General features: G+C 29.7%; 3 protein-coding genes across 8 annotated transcripts; 2 read left to right on the top strand and 1 right to left on the bottom strand.

Moving 5' to 3' along the window:
* The first annotated feature begins 62 nt into the window (after window positions 1–62).
* On the top strand, window positions 63–11448 carry LOC124498181 (uncharacterized). Of its 2 annotated transcripts, XM_075729590.1 has the most exons (8): window positions 63–277; window positions 376–1280; window positions 1357–1835; window positions 7227–8083; window positions 8162–10049; window positions 10122–10353; window positions 10412–10704; window positions 10757–11448. In XM_075729590.1, the coding sequence occupies exons 3-8, from the start codon at window positions 1511–1513 to the stop codon at window positions 11293–11295; spliced, it is 4134 nt and encodes a 1377-aa protein (XP_075585705.1). In that variant the 5' UTR covers window positions 63–277; window positions 376–1280; window positions 1357–1510; the 3' UTR covers window positions 11296–11448. The 2 variants fall into 2 exon arrangements, with proteins under 2 accessions (XP_075585705.1, XP_046917857.2); XM_047061901.2 differs by lacking the exons at window positions 63–277; window positions 376–1280 and having other exon boundaries at window positions 1282–1835.
* Window positions 11449–11583: 135 nt separating this feature from the next.
* On the top strand, window positions 11584–13656 carry LOC124498159 (uncharacterized). 5 transcript variants are annotated; one of them, XM_047061874.2, is made up of 3 exons: window positions 11600–11780; window positions 11842–12132; window positions 12840–13656. In XM_047061874.2, exon 3 carries the CDS (start codon window positions 12955–12957, stop codon window positions 13507–13509), a length of 555 nt encoding a protein of 184 aa, XP_046917830.1. In that variant the 5' UTR covers window positions 11600–11780; window positions 11842–12132; window positions 12840–12954; the 3' UTR covers window positions 13510–13656. The 5 variants fall into 5 exon arrangements, with proteins under 5 accessions (XP_046917833.1, XP_075585498.1, XP_046917830.1 ...); XM_075729382.1 differs by having other exon boundaries at window positions 11601–11748; window positions 11842–12641; XM_047061877.2 differs by lacking the exon at window positions 11842–12132 and having other exon boundaries at window positions 11584–11748.
* Window positions 13564–16367, bottom strand: LOC124498257 (uncharacterized). Its single transcript, XM_047061993.2, has 3 exons — window positions 15695–16367; window positions 15110–15638; window positions 13564–14472 (listed from the first exon to the last, which is right to left on the bottom strand). Exons 1-3 carry the CDS (start codon window positions 16269–16271, stop codon window positions 13836–13838), a joined length of 1743 nt encoding a protein of 580 aa, XP_046917949.2. The 5' UTR covers window positions 16272–16367; the 3' UTR covers window positions 13564–13835.
* Window positions 16368–16390: the final 23 nt, after the last annotated feature.

The raw sequence follows: 16390 nt of genomic DNA, 5'->3' as shown, positions 1-16390 counted from the left end.
TTCAACGCGAAAAAAAATTGCTCTTTTCGTGGATTTAAACAAAAAAAAATGAAAATTTTTTTTCACACCGTTAATGATCATTATAACCGGCCTTGTCAGTGTGTGTTTGTGTGTGTGTGTGTGCGATTTTAAATCATCAATGAACCGAAACAAAAGAAAAACATCTTTATTTAGATCATCATCATCTTCATTGTCCATATGGATCAAATGATTTTTTTTTGTTTTGTTTTGTTTTGTTCTATGCAAGATAATCGCTAGCTCTCTTTCTCTCTCCAGGGTATAAACAATATAAGAATTTTCAACGATGATGATAATAATGATGATGATGATGATGGATATTTTTTTTCTCGTTTTTGTTGTTGTTTGAATATATAGTTTTTAAATTCATTCACATTCAAATAACATTGGTCACATCATCATCATAATAATCATGTTTGCTGTTGTTGTTGTTGTCCGTGACTGTCATCACCATGTGTCATCATCATCACTTTATACGGGGTGATAATTAAACCGCATAAGAAAATGAGAAAATCTTGTTGCCAACAACAACAACAACAACAACAATAAAAATTATATTCCCAGTTGCTGACGATGATGATGATGATCAAGTTTAGTTAACGAAACAAAGAAATAAAAACGAAATCCAATTTTAATTCAAAAAATTTTCTTTTTTTTTTTTTTTTTTTTTTTGATTTCATCAATCATTTATCCATGATAATCTAGCGAAAAGAATCTCATGCACACATTCTTTTGTTAATCATCATGATGATACACGATTGATTCGTTTTCATCATCATCATCATCATTGTTTTTTTCTTTGTTTTCTCGGTAATTCTATCCATGGATTTCAGAATAGAATGATGTAATAGTGGTGTGTGTGTGTGTGTGAAAATGAATTAAAAGTGAAATTATTTGGTCAAAAAAAAAATTTTTTTTTGTTTTAAATTTTCTCATGAAAATTTTTGCGAAATTTATCCTTGATTCTTGTGATATAAATATCAACTGAATGGATGAAGAAGAACTTCCAATGTATAAATTCGTCTCTTTTTCATCATTTCTTGATGTTCGATCTAATGTTAATCATAATCGTCAAAATGGTAAATAATATGGTATCGCCGAAATATTCATCATCATCATCACATTCATTAATGTGGAAAATAAACAGCCAACAAAAAAATAAAGAGAGCAAACTGCCAGTTATAAAGAAGCCGAAATTTTTTTATTTTCTCTGTCTCTCATCATGATGATGATGATGATGATTTTGAATGAAAAAAGCCGCTGTAAGTTTTCACTTTTTTTTTGTTACCACTGTCTCATACAATTCTCTTTTTTATCGTATTTTTTTTTCTCCATAAGATGTTTGTTGTCTGATTTTGGCGCCCATCTTCATCTTCATTTGGAATTCAAAGTTTCATATGATCTGAACGCGTGTGTATGTGTGTCTGTTACATATCCTTGTCCAGAACGATGCCATTTGTTGTTTGAATCAATTTATCATCGTTAGAAAACAATGATGACAACTATGTGTATAATAATAATGAATCGATCTAATCGAATTATAAATCATCATAATAATTATCGACGTAGGTGTTGCTGGTCATTATGGTGGTGTCGATTATTGTTTTGTATTTTTTTCATTACATCATTATTCAATTATTGTTCACTATTGAAATCAAAATTATCGAATCAATCATTACAAAGATTCATTCATATTCATCATCATTCGACTGCAACAACATTGTTGCCACCAAAATCAGCCAATACATTATCATCGACAACATTGCATGGTGTAGGCGGTGATAATGACAGATCTCAGCAGCAACGTTACATAAAAAGTAAGTTTAAATTCTCAATTAATCACGTTAATCAATTGTATTATTATCGATCATTTTGATTTTAAAATCTCTATTGACTGACCTGATCGCGAAATCGTTTTCATTTGACACTCTGGATTCCATTGATAAATTCTTTGCCATTTTCATTCCATTTTATTTTGAAAACTTGAAAAAAAACATTCAAACATTGTCTCTATCTACTCGTAAACAAAGTCCATAGATGAAGAAACGAGAAAAAAACAAATTCGTGATCAATCTCATTTCATTTGCCGTGAAACAAAATACCAGTAGCAAGATTTATGCATTTTTTGTTGTTGTTCTTTAAAAAAAAATGGAAACGAAAAACTTTGATGATTTCTTTTTCAGCTCCAAAAAAATAAAATCCTATTATTATCATTGAAATAGTCGACCATGACCATAATTTAAACCTATAGACACCATATATATATATATGGATCAAACAAACGCACACACTCGCACTCGCACACACAAAGCATTATTTTGATTGCGATTCATTTTCATTGTTGAAATGTGATGCACGACGATACCATCATTATTGTATCATCATCATCATCATCATCATCTCAATCATGATCATATCATCTACCATAAACGTATATATAAATGGACCATTTAGCCATTCACAGAGATATTCATATTTCAAAAACATGGCCGATAATTAGTTTCGGTATTTATAAATATTTTTTTTCCCTGATTTAATGCTGGATGTGTGTGGATGTTTTTTTAGTCATCATCCTAATAATCAGCTAATTTGACCACTATTATTTTGTTGTTTTTGTAATCGAAAATGATGCGCAACAAGTTACTTACTACCACTTATGACGATGATGATGATACCATTATTATATAATATGAACTGAAATTTTTTTTGTTCGTTTTTCACGAATTTTACATTTTTTTTTTATTATTTCGATTCAAATCCATTAAATTATCTGTTGTTTCGTTTAAATTTCAAAATAATTTCTATTCATGAAACTAGCCGCCACTAGTAGGTTAGTTTTAGCTGATCGAGATGATGATACATTTTTTTTGTGTGGTCAAATTCTCTTATCATCATTGGCCATCATCATAATGATCATAACAATTTGTATTTCAATTAATCATTGTATGTTTTTTTTTTGTTTCAGAATTTTCTTTTTCATTCATTCATTCATTCATTAATGCCATTCAATGAGCAGAAAACTGGCCAATGTTTAAAGCCGCCCAATTGGTTATTTAAATTATAGATGAAATTATGCAAGAAAAAAAATGTCACCAAGTTTCGTTTTTTTTGTACTTGATTTCTGATGAACACAAATTGCCGTGTGTCTGTGAGTGTGTGAACAAGAAAAAAAACGATAAATCATCAATCTCATTTTGTGTGATCCGGAAAAAAACCCCAAAAAAGGTGTGAACATGTTAATTAAAAAACAGATCATTATTCATAACACGTAGTACATGTACACAGGTGACAATTTAATTTTTTTTTTTTGGTGTGGAAAATCCTTGTCTGCCACCAAATTCAATATTGTATTGGTATCATCTACTATTATCCGGTTTAATTCAATTTTTTTTTCGTTCTGAAGTAAAAAAAAAAAAATAAAATGATTTTGATGATCATCACTGGCTGTGTATTCGTCAAACTGAATTTGATTTTTAAATTTTTATTTTCTTTCACTTTGGCTACCGTGTTAATCTATGCAAACTCGCACACACACACACACACACTTTCAATAATCTCTTTTCGTTCATTATTGTTGTTGGTTGTCCGTCCGTCAGTCATTCATATTGTTGTTTTGATTTTCATCATCATCATTTTTTTTTCTCTGACAAGATTTACATACAAAGCTCATGTTTTTGAGAAGACACACACACACACACATTGAACATGAAAAAACAATTCACTTTTTTTTGGCTGAATATTAATTAATATTTGTCCATTCTTTGTGTTTTGTATTTGGTTTGCCATTTGATAATGATGATGATGATGATGATGATGAGTGCTGGACAATGTCCATATTAGAATACAATGGACTTTGCAATTTTTATTTATGTTTATTGTTTGTTGATTCTTTTTCTTTTTTTTTGTTTGTTTGTTTGTTTGATAAAATTTGCATATTTTAAATTGTTTTTCTTTCTTTTCAGAATAGAATACAGTATTATTGATAAATACAAATAGATTGAAATTGAACAATATGAATAGAAAAAAAAATTTTTCAGCAGCTTTTTAACCTGATTTTTTGTGCTATTGAACAAAAAAAAAAAAGTTTTCCTTTTTAATAATGACCAAATGTGACCACTAAATGGATTCGATTATATTGATTTATTTATTGATGAAATTTACAATCCATTTTTCAAAGTCAAAGTTGACAATATTGTAACAACAATAACAATGAACAAACTGGTCATTGCATTTTTTTTACTATTTATCTATGTTTTTCATCTTTTTTTTATACATGCAATGGCATTGATGATGTTAATTTTGAGTTTCTCTCGTTCTCTATGGCCGGTTGATAACGATGATGATCCATTTTTGTTTCTTTTTTCCACATTGTTTTAACATAATTTTTGTTCATTCACACAAAAGAACAAAGGGCAGATGTTAATATTTCAGTTTTTTTCTTTGACGACATTTTTTTTTTTGATTGTCACAGGCACATTTGATGATGATGATTACATTACACCAGATGTGTAATTAATTAATTTTCACATTATCACAGTCAACATCATCAAAAATTTTAAATCAACAACAGCTACAGATAATTGGTGTAACCTTCAAGTGATATGATGAACGATAGAAAAAAATGACAAAAAAAAAAATTTTTCTGTTTTTCGCGTTCCATTGTCAAATCGATTTGACCGGAACATATGATGATAATGTAACAGAAACAAAACAGCAAAAAAAAAATCACATCTGTCATCAGCAACAAGTTGATGTAATGTGTATGAATTAGCTGCCACAAAAATGAAAATGAAAATGAACAAAAAAAAAAAAATCCCGATGCCATCAATTTTTATCAAATTAACAAAATTTTCAATATGAATTATGTCGTAAATCGTTTTTTAATATTCGTATAATGATTATCCGGTATTTTGCGTGTGTGTGTTTGTTTGTGATGCGGCGGTCAGGTGGCCACACACACACACACGCAGATGAAAAAATCTTGTTGTTTTTTTTTGTAATAAAGAGAAAAAAAAACAGTGTACACATTGTCAATCTCTGTGTGTGTGTGTGACAAAAACATGCAAAATTCTGATTATCATCATTCAAATATGGAAAAAATGATGATGATGATGATTGTCAAAATAAAAATGAAAATTTTTGACATTTTTTTTCTGGCCAGAAAATTGAATTTAGTAAATTATCTTCCGGTGTGTGTGTGCGTGTGTGTGTGTGTGTGTGTGTGTTCCCGAATAGCAGCAACAATTTTTTTTCGGGTGATTTTTTTGGGGAAAAAACAGAAAATTTTTTTTTTCGTCTTGCTGATCAATAAATGTTTGTGTGTTTGGTGTTTGGTGTGTGTGTGTGTTTGTGATATCCCATTGGATACTGATGATGATGATGATGATGACCATTGTCTTCAGGTAAATAACTTTTTCGTGTTCTCGTCATCATCATGACAAAATCATAATTTCCATTTTTTTCTTTTCATTCAATTATTTGCATTTTCTTCCTCGTTTAATTTTTTATGGTTTTTCCATTTGCCATGATTTTACATAACCTTTAGCTGTTTGTTCAATGATCAATGAAAATTGATTTTGTTGTTGTTGTTGATTGTCGTGTGTGAGCAATTTTCATGATAATTATCATGGATATTGAAATAGATATATATGATTGAACGATCGGTATTGATCAATTCTAATATTTGAAGAATTTTTATCCAAAGATAGCATTGTTGTTGTACCATCAATTATTTGTTTGTTATGTGCATTGGCCAATTATGATGATGATCATCATCATTATTATTATTGCAATCAATCTCTCATCATGGAATGAAAGAAAGAGAGAAAAAAAACTACCAGTAAAGCTACCAAAAATGCAATTCGGTTGAATTCAATTGAATTGAATTGTATTGTCTGGCGGCCACCGCCACCACCAACAACAACAACCCAAACAAAACCACCATAATGAAATATACATGTGTAATCCAACAAACAACATCGGATCGACGAAGCATCATTATTTTTTTCATTCATTCATTCATTCATTGAGATTTTATTTTTCCCTTTCAATCCATACAGATTATTTTTAATGATTTCAAATAAATCACTTTAGTGATACAACATTGGTATTAGTAGTAATAGTAGTCTGCTACAAAATGATTTCTACAGAACATCTAAAATGGATTTCAATATATATATATAAATTTAGATCACAAAATAACCTACCACCAAAAATAACATTAAAAAAAAATTTTCTTTTTTATCTCTGATACAATTGAAATACGAAAAATCTGAAATTTATAGATCACAACAACAAAATGCGAAACAAAAAAATTCAATAAAAGTCCCTCATATAACAATGGATTTGTGATCTCGTTTGAAAATAAGCTCGTGGCAAGAATTAAAAAAAAATGAAATGAAACGAAATGAAATTGTTTTCGTTTTGTGGATTGTTTGTTTGTTTACACAGCTGTAGACAGAAATTATCTTAGCCACCATTAGATTCACAAATGATGATGATATGAAATGAATGAAAAAATGAAATGAACATTACTGGTCTGGTGTCATTATTTTATGATCTAGTTTTTTTTCATTGACTTTTTTTGCGTGGATTTACAACAAAATTTATTCCATTCAATTCATTTTGTTGTCGTTGTTGTTGTTGTTGTTGTTCCATTCGTGGGTGACCAGACCATTATTAGGTTCATCAAAAATTCGATTAATTCACAAAAAAAAACGATAAAATGAAAAAAAAGGAAAAAAGAAAACTCGAAATAGAAATTTACCAGAAAAAAAGAATCATTTATTTATTTTTTTTGTAGAAGGAAATTTTCCTCGAAATGTCTCTGTATTTGTGTGTGTGTGTGCGTAAAACACTATTGTTAATCCTAATCGATTGAGGATTAATCGATTTTTAGTTTTCAATCAAATATATGAGCAATCAAATAAAATAAAAACAATAATATAATGAAATAAGATAAAGTTGTGCGCGTAAATCAATCAATCAATCGATCGATTGTATTGAAAATGTATTAAAAACTAATTAGTGTCAATCACATTCGGGAAGTGAAATTATTGTGATTGTGATTAGATTTAAATTTTAAAAAATCAGATTTAATTCAAGAGAAAAAAGAAAAGATCAAGATTTTGGATCCAAATTGATGGGTTTTTATTGTCTTTTTTTTCACTTTCTTACTTTAACTACATTTTTTTTGCCATTCCATATAGATGCGACCGATGATCATCATCATCAAAATCGATTGATTAATTTACCGATGAAAATGAAAACGGTGGCAAATAATATCATCATCAACAATGATGATGATCGAATGATGAAACTGGCCATCAATAATCGTACAATTGGCAATAATATTGATGATCGACGTAATTATTATTTAACAATCATTAGTAATGATGATGATAAAAATGATCAACAATTACGTACGCCTCCAACAACAACAACAACAACAACATCACTACCATCTGCATTCATTTGTCCAGAACAATTTGGTTATTTTGCTGATAGAAAAGATTGTTCACGTTATTATGTATGTGTATTTGGTGATCCATTACATGAACAATGTACCGGTGGTCTATATTTTTCTGCTGAATTACAAACATGTGATTGGCCACAAAATGTTGTCTGTACCATCCTAATGACATCATCAACAACATTGGCAACAACGAATTTTAATCATGATGATGATGATGGTGGCCGATTTAAAAATATGATTATCGAATTGAATAAAACAATGAAAATGACCACTATCGATAATAATAATAATAATAATAATGAAAATGGACGAAAAATTATTGATAATGAAAAAAATAGATCAACCACAACCACAACAGCATCAGCAATCAATTTTGATTATGATAACAATAATCTAGATGATGATGATAATCAAAATTTTGATGAATCAATCGCATCATTTATCGATACAAATGGTGAAATTTATATACATGATAATGATGATGATCATACACCGAACGATTTACGATATTCACTATTGGAACAACGTACAAATACTATTGCCGATCCATTGTCGATTTCAACAAGACCACAGCAAGAAACAACAACAATGGTAAAAATAGTTTCGAATAAAAACATGTAACATGAACCAGATTTTTTTTTTAATTTTTTTTCTTGTCGTTTTAAACAGAAGAATCGTGTCAAACATATTAAAATGATGATTGATGAAAATAAAAATAATGGAATGAAATACGGAACAACAACAACAAAAACAACAACCATGAAGCAAAATGATAACAGAAATATTACATCAACATTGATCAACAATGGAAATATAAAATTTGATGATGATGACGTTGATGGTGGTGGTGTCGATGGCGATGATGATATTGTCTTTGGTAATGATGGTGATAATGATAATAATAAAACGGATGTAAATTATTCGGATCAGAAATCTTTAAATTCAAGACAACAATCCGGTCAAAAACAAGACGATGGTGATGATGATGATGATGAAAAGTTGAAAGTAAAAATCAATGAAAATGAAAATCGTTATCCGGAACATTTACTCCCACGTTTGAAAATTGTTAAAAAACAATTGAAAGATTTTGAAACAGAATCATTATTATCATCTATGACATCACGTCAACAAAAAATGACACAGAAAAATAGACAAGAAAAATTTTCGAATAATTCAAATACAAAAGAATTAGATTCTAGACAAAATCTGGTTTTTGATAAAAATTTCATCAATGATGATGATGATGATGGAAATAATGTTATCGAACAACAGCCAGTCATGGTGATGATGATGATGAAACAAAATAATAGCCACCATAATCAACATCATTCATCAACAACGGATGGAACGATAACATTCACTGCTAATGATGATCTAAATGATGATTATCTAAATAAAAGAGATTTATGGAATTTCAATGAATTTCAAACGAAATTTCCATCCAATGGACAATCCAAACAACAACGCACAATGAACCACATTATACCAATGGATTCATCATATGAATTGAATACGAAAGCAATTGCATTTGATTCGACTCGAACATCATCATTGAAAAATAAAATCTCTAATAATGATCTTGGAGATTCGATAAAGAATAATTCCAATCAACAACAAAAACAACAACCATCAGCAGCAGCAGCAACAAGTTTTAATCAGGATTCATTTTTACAGGTTTTTCGTCGTGCTCAATTATCATCACCATTGAATTATAATAATAATCAAACCAACAACAAAGATCATCAACAACGACGACGTTATCTGTTACCAAGTTTATCATTTCCAATGAATCGACAACAACAACAGCAACAAAGATTCATGAATAATAATCCTCGCAAATCATCGATAGAAAATCGAAATACATTGGCTGAATCGAAATCAAATAAACAACCACGACAAGATTCACAAATTATATTCTATTCATATTATAGAGATAATTTAAGAAATTCAAAAAATGATGATACATTTATTCGAAAAAGATTAAATTCATTACCAACAATTCAGCAACAACAACATCAATCGATTGTTGATGTAAATAATAACAGCAGCATGATTCATCCATCGAAACCAACGACAACGAATAATAACATGGAAGTTTTTACAATTCGTTCAGATGATTTTCTATTGAAAAATTATAATCATCAAAATAACAATAATTCATCATCATCATTAATAACATCGATGCAAGCTAGTCAAATTAGTGAGAAACGTGTCAAACCAACAACAAAAACAACAACCACAACAGCTTTATTTGATAATGGACATTCGTTACGAAAAATGCTGCCCGTATTTCATTTGAATTTATTCGCTTCTACTGCTGGAAATTTAACAACAAAATCCACTGCGACAACAGCAACAAATGATGCATTGATAACATCTAGTTCGAATCCATTGCCATCATCATCCGCATCATCAACGATTAAATCATTGATAAAAGAATCAATAAATTATGTGCTACCACCACCACCATCAAGTGATCAAAATCATCAACAACAATGTGATCCAAAACTTAATTGTCGACTGCCAAAATGTTTTTGTCCAGATGTTAAACCACCTTGTAAGTATTGAATTTTCGATGATTTTTATAAGAGAATTGTCATGAAATTTTTTTCATTTCATTTTTATTCAGCTGGTTTGAAACGTAAAGAAATACCACAAATGATTCTGTTGACATTTGATGATGCTGTTAATGATGTAAATTTTCCTCTATATCAAGAGATATTCGAACGGCAAACAAAACGTACAAATCCAAATGGTTGTCCAATGAAGGGTACATTTTTTGTTTCACATGAATGGACTGATTATGGTAAAGTACAAACATTGTATGCACGTGGACATGAAATTGCATCGCATTCGATAACGTGAGTTTTTTTTAAAAAAATTTGATTTAGCTTGTAAAATTTTTTTTTTGTATATTAGACATAGCTATGGTGAAAATTTCTCGACAAAACAATGGTATCGTGAAATTGCTGGACAACGTGAAATATTACATCGTTTTGCCGGCATACCACGACATGAAATTCGTGGTATGCGTGCACCATTCCTACAGATTGGTGGTGATGAACAATTTCAAATGTTAATGGATGCAAATATGACATACGATTCGTCCATTTCGATTTTCGATAATGCACCACCATATTGGCCATATACACTGGATTTCGGTATACAACATGATTGCATGATAACACCATGTCCAACACGTTCATATCCAGGTAAAATAAAAAATTCGAGTCATATTCATTATTTTAAATTAAATATTTCTAGGTCTATGGGAAATTGGTTTAATAATGTGGCATGATTTAATGGGCGGTGGCCGTTGTACAATGGGTAATAGTTGTACATCACCTACAGATGAAAAAGGTGTATTCGATTTGATTATGACAAATTTTAAAAGACATTATGAAACAAATCGTGCACCATTTGGTCTTTTCTATCAAAGTAATTGGTTCACCACTGCACATCATAAAGCAGGTTTTTTACGTTTCATTGATGAAGTCCTAAAATTGGGTGATGTTTATTTCGTCACAAATTGGCAACTATTACAATGGATAAAAAATCCAATCAATCTGGATCGTATCGATCAATTTGAACCATGGCAATGTCGAGCAATGAATCATCAAAACAACAAAATAAAACAACAACAACAACAACAACAAATGCCGGAATGTCTTGTACCAAATATTTGTCATGTACGATTTAAAAAAGGAGAAAAAATTGGCTCTAGATTCTTTAAAACATGTCAAAAATGTCCAAATGATTATCCTTGGATCGATAATATTGATCAATTGATGATGGCATCATGATGATCGTTGATTCATATATATTGTAATCTGTACAAAATTTGTATTTAAAAATTTTTTTTTTTTGACCACACCTTAATTTATATATTGAAATATTGATTATTAATCGGATTTGATAATTTTGGAAAAAAATAAATTTGTTTTTTTAAAAAAAAATATTTTGCCAAAAATCCTACAGATGGAGATACGGATGGATTTTGAAAATGATGATTTTTGAAACCGTCACTATGTGTGTTCGTTTTTTTTAATATATAGCGAAATTGATATTTTGGATTGAATTTTTTTTCCATCATCATCATTTATATTGAAAAATGGTGGGCTGTTGATTTTATTTTTGCCATTTATCCAGAAATGTTTGTTTACTATTGTGAATGTGTGTGTGTGTATCATCGTCGAATCGAATTTATGGTTGCAACTAGAATTGTCAACAAATTCGAATTGAACCTGTTTTGACTGGTAATCTTTTTTTTTCTTCATTTCTTATTCAAGTTAAGAAAAGTTTTAAGTGAACGAAAAATTTCAATCAGAAAAAAACTTTTTTCTTTCTAGAATATTTTTTCTTTCAATTTAATCCGATTACAATCACATTACATGACAAGAATTTTATAATTTTCGAATTTCTAATCCCGATCCTCTGATGATGATGATGATGATGACGAAATGAAATGAATTATGGGCCTTAATCCAAAAAAAATTTTCATTCATTCATCATGATGATCTTCTTTAAAAACATCAAGATTTTGTTCAGATTTTCCATTGTTCTCCATTATCCTTGAACTATTCCATATTCTCAAGTATAAATTCTTCAAGATGTGTTCTTTTAATATTTGTGGATAAACAGTAAGTGTGTGTATGTGTGTGTGTGTCGTCGGTTGTTTGCCATTCTCATCAAATCGAAATTTATTGAATGAAATTCTGCACATGCACACAGATTATTTTTTTTTTCATTCCGTCTTTTCCATCCATTATTGGCAACCACCAACTTTATTTTTCATTCATTCATTCATTTGCACATTTGTGAAAAGAACGTAACTGAAAGAGACCAGAAAGACTTGCTGCCATTCAATATGTTTTCATCCCATATCCAATGACAGCGACAATGAAATTCAAACAAAACGAGTAAATGTTTTTCTGACATACACACGCAATTTGGATTTGTAAACAAACGAAAAAAAACATTCGAAAATAATTGATATATATCCATATGATGGTGTTTTCGAATGAAAAATGTTCAACTCATTCCGTATATGAATTGTTGTAATTTGACAACGACGACGTGATATACACAACCTTTACACCGGATAATATAACTGAATTAATTCAGAATTTTTTTCTTTCCCTCTCCTCGGGTAAACAAAAAAATTCTTTTCACCAATTTTCACTTGAGTTTTTTTCTTTCGCTCTATGACAAACTTGGCAACGATTTTTTCTCTCATTATTATCTCTTTTTTGTCTGATGACTTGTTTTTGTTGTTGTTGTTGTTGTTAATTGTTAATTGTTTTTCAATGTTTTTCATTCTTTTTTTTCCATCATTTCTTTAAAACAGATAATATCTACATGTAAAAAAAGTTCAAAATTATTGTGTTTCTCGTTTGCCAACTCATCGTCATACACATTGAATGTTTGAATTGAATTCGAATTCGTTCTGATCATATAATATCATGGCTCATTTTGTTCATCAAACATATGATGATTCAAGTCCATCCGATGAATTGAATACAACAAACACAACATCAAGTCCGATAGATGAATTATCGGTATCAATGGAACCATCAAGATTATTAACAAGAAATATATCAATATCTGATATTATACAATATCATAAATGTTCAATACATCATCAGGATGCTGAAGCATCTATCGCTGATGCTACTGATTGTCTACGTATGATTACCGGTAAAATGGAATGGTTCCATCGGAAACATCAATTTTGTCCACATTTATTCTCTAATGATGATCAACAACAAATTGTATCATTACATCAACGATTATTAATTGAAGAAATACCATTTATAGAATTACAAGATCGTCTACGTAATGGATTGAATGTTGATATACCGAATGAATTACAGGGACGTATATCATCGGTTTGTCGAAAATTTGATGAATTAAAACTTCGATTCGATAATTTATTATCGAATGTTAATCAACCAACTATGGCTCCAACGACGACGACAACGACAACAATCAATAATAGTGCAGTTATTGAAGTTTAATTTCTTGTTATCGATTATCGATATTTAAAAAAAAAATATTATTACGAATACAAATGATCTAAAAAAGATTTTTATTTTATTAAATTACGATGATTATGATTTTTTTTCTCTCAAAATAAAAAAAAAATATTGATTGATGTAAACAAACATTTTTTTTTTGCTGCTGCTGCTACTATTTATCTGGTGATCTGGTGGTCATTTTTTTTGTCAATTTTAAACGGCTACTCTAAGCGGCAATTTTTTGTTTCACTGCAGAAATTTTTCTTTCATTCAATTTGAACGTTTTCGTTTATTAATCGATGACCGTGTTGTTGTTGTTGGTTCAACTATAACATCACGTTTTTTTGTTTTTTTGTTGTTTTTCTTTTTTTCTGTGATTTTTTCTTCTTCAATTTTTCATTTTTCATTTCCATTTTATTTTCATTCATTGGTTCTGATTCTCTTTCCAGCTGTTCGGTTTCATTTTCTTTCATCATCATTATCGGTTCGGATTCTTTTTCCACTGCTGAAGAAGAAGAAGAAGAAGAAGAATCATCATCAGCATTTTTGGTTTCATTGGATAATGGAAAATGTTGAATGGAACCCTGATATTTCCAAAATGGTGAATACCATTTTGATTTATAAATATAATCCGTTGTATTTGTTCCATTTTGTGAACGAATTTTCCAAAAATATGATGAATGTGGCCACGATGAATACCATATTGGTAATGGTGATGTATATACTACTGGAACATAAGGACGATAAACAGTCGGTATTAGCTGATAATAATTAGTAGTAGTCGGTATAGTGGGGGCTATAATAGGTGGACAATATGTTGCCGGAAATAATGGAATTTTTGGACCAGAATAATAATATGAGCTACCGATTCCATAATGATATGTTGCTTCAGTAGGCAATGAAATAACAACAACAACAATAAATAAAATTATGACAAACAATGGATTACAGCGTAACATTTTTCTTTTGCCAACGAACAAAAAAAAAATCAATCAATCCAATCGACAACTACGCGATGGACATTTGAAACAACAGCACACACGACGACGATGAAATGATTTTGTGTCTATCAAAACAAAAGTTTTATCAACATCGTTGAATTAGATTATCATCCATTTATCATTTTCATTTCTCTTTTTTTTTATTTTATAATTCCAACAGGTTTTCATGGGCGCATGAAATCAAAATCAAAACACAATCACTGACAAATTGTCCTTCAAAAATACTTCATCTGTACTAAAAAAAAAAAAAAAAATACCAATGGTCAACAAGTATTGATGAATGACAACAACAACAACAACAATGAATACAGCAATAGCTCCTTGGCAACAAAAACAACAGATTCATTTGATTCTTTTTCACATTCGATAATTATCCATTATTGAGATGGCTGTTATGTTAGAAATTCAAAAAATGAAAGAGTTTTTTTTTCTTTCTGTGTGTATTAATCTGAATTCATTTATCTTTTTTCATTCAATGGTCAGATTTAAATCAATTTATATTATTTTCTTTTCTGTTGTTGTGTTTGATGATTGTTAATGTCCATCGTTTAGAAAATGTACATTTTTTTGTATTTATAAAAAAAGGAAAGATAATTTACATGATGGAATGATCTTTATCATGATCATTGTGTTGTTGTTTGGATAGATAAAATGAATGTAATGCAGGTACTGGATGTAACATTGGACGATAAGTTTCAGCACCTAATTCACGTGCTAGATAATCATTGATTTTTGCGGTCACATCTGGACCAGCAAATTTTTGACTGAATCCAATACGATTCAGCATGGCGATTGTTGAATTTTTTTGTCGAAATTTTTCACTACGTTGTTTTTTCGTTTCTTTTTCATCTTTGTTCAAAGTCGATTTGATATCAGCTGGATTCAAGTCATCATCATTTGTTGTTTCATTATTGACAATATTTGTTTCATTTTCAACGATCAAACTTTTCCAATCAATTTTCAATATATCCAGAATGCTAATTTCTTCTGAATCTTTTTCCACAATTTCATTGCTTTCTTTTTGTTGTAATAATTTTTCTACATTTGCACCCGTCTTATTGTTGTTCGAAATATCATCGGCAATCGTATCGATATCATCATCGCTTATTGCTTCAAGATCATTGTTGCCTTTTAGAAATTGGAAAAATTTTAAAATTTTGTAAAAAAATCCCTTTTTCGCTTACCTTTAACCGATAGAGTCGTTTTGTCAACTTTTTGAATCGTATCGATTTTCGATTCCTGTTGTGTATTATCAGCTTTAAGTAGATCATCTTCACTTTCACTCCAATCACTATAATTTGATGCAATTTCATCAGCTTGGTCTTTTTGTTTACCAATATCATTATCGTTGCTATTTTTGATTAGTTGATCATTACATTCACCTTCTTCGAATTTATCATCGTCATCATCATCAATTGGTAATTTTGAAGTAGAATTTGATTGATTTTTTAAACAAACTTCGTCATCATCATCGTCGACAATTTCACCTTCATCAAGACTTTGATTATCATCGTCTTTTTTATCTTGTTTCGGTTGGATTTCAGATCCATCATTATTACCACCATCATAGTTTGTAGAATATATCCATCGATCCTGTTTAGTTCGTTTATTCGGTGGCTCATCTTTTTCTGCTATTTGTTTTGATGATTGATTTGAATCAGATGACGGCATTTTCTCAGATATTTCGCCATCATCCTCATTGTCAATAATTAAGCCTTTCTCAGATTGATTGCCAATGTTCATCATTGTCTCATTTTCCATTGTTTTTTATGATAATGATGATGATAAATAAAGCAATTGTCAAATTATGATAAAAACACAAAAACAAACAAAAAACACTGTTTTTCTCAAGAAATTGCGTAACGTCATTTATGACGGAA

The sequence above is a fragment of the Dermatophagoides farinae genome, chromosome 3 (assembly GCF_024713945.1).
Source record: "Dermatophagoides farinae isolate YC_2012a chromosome 3, ASM2471394v1, whole genome shotgun sequence".
NCBI classification, from domain to species: Eukaryota; Metazoa; Arthropoda; class Arachnida; order Sarcoptiformes; family Pyroglyphidae; genus Dermatophagoides; species Dermatophagoides farinae.
Note: the sequence above shows the minus strand (reverse complement) of the source record. Positions and strands in the feature narration are given on the sequence as shown.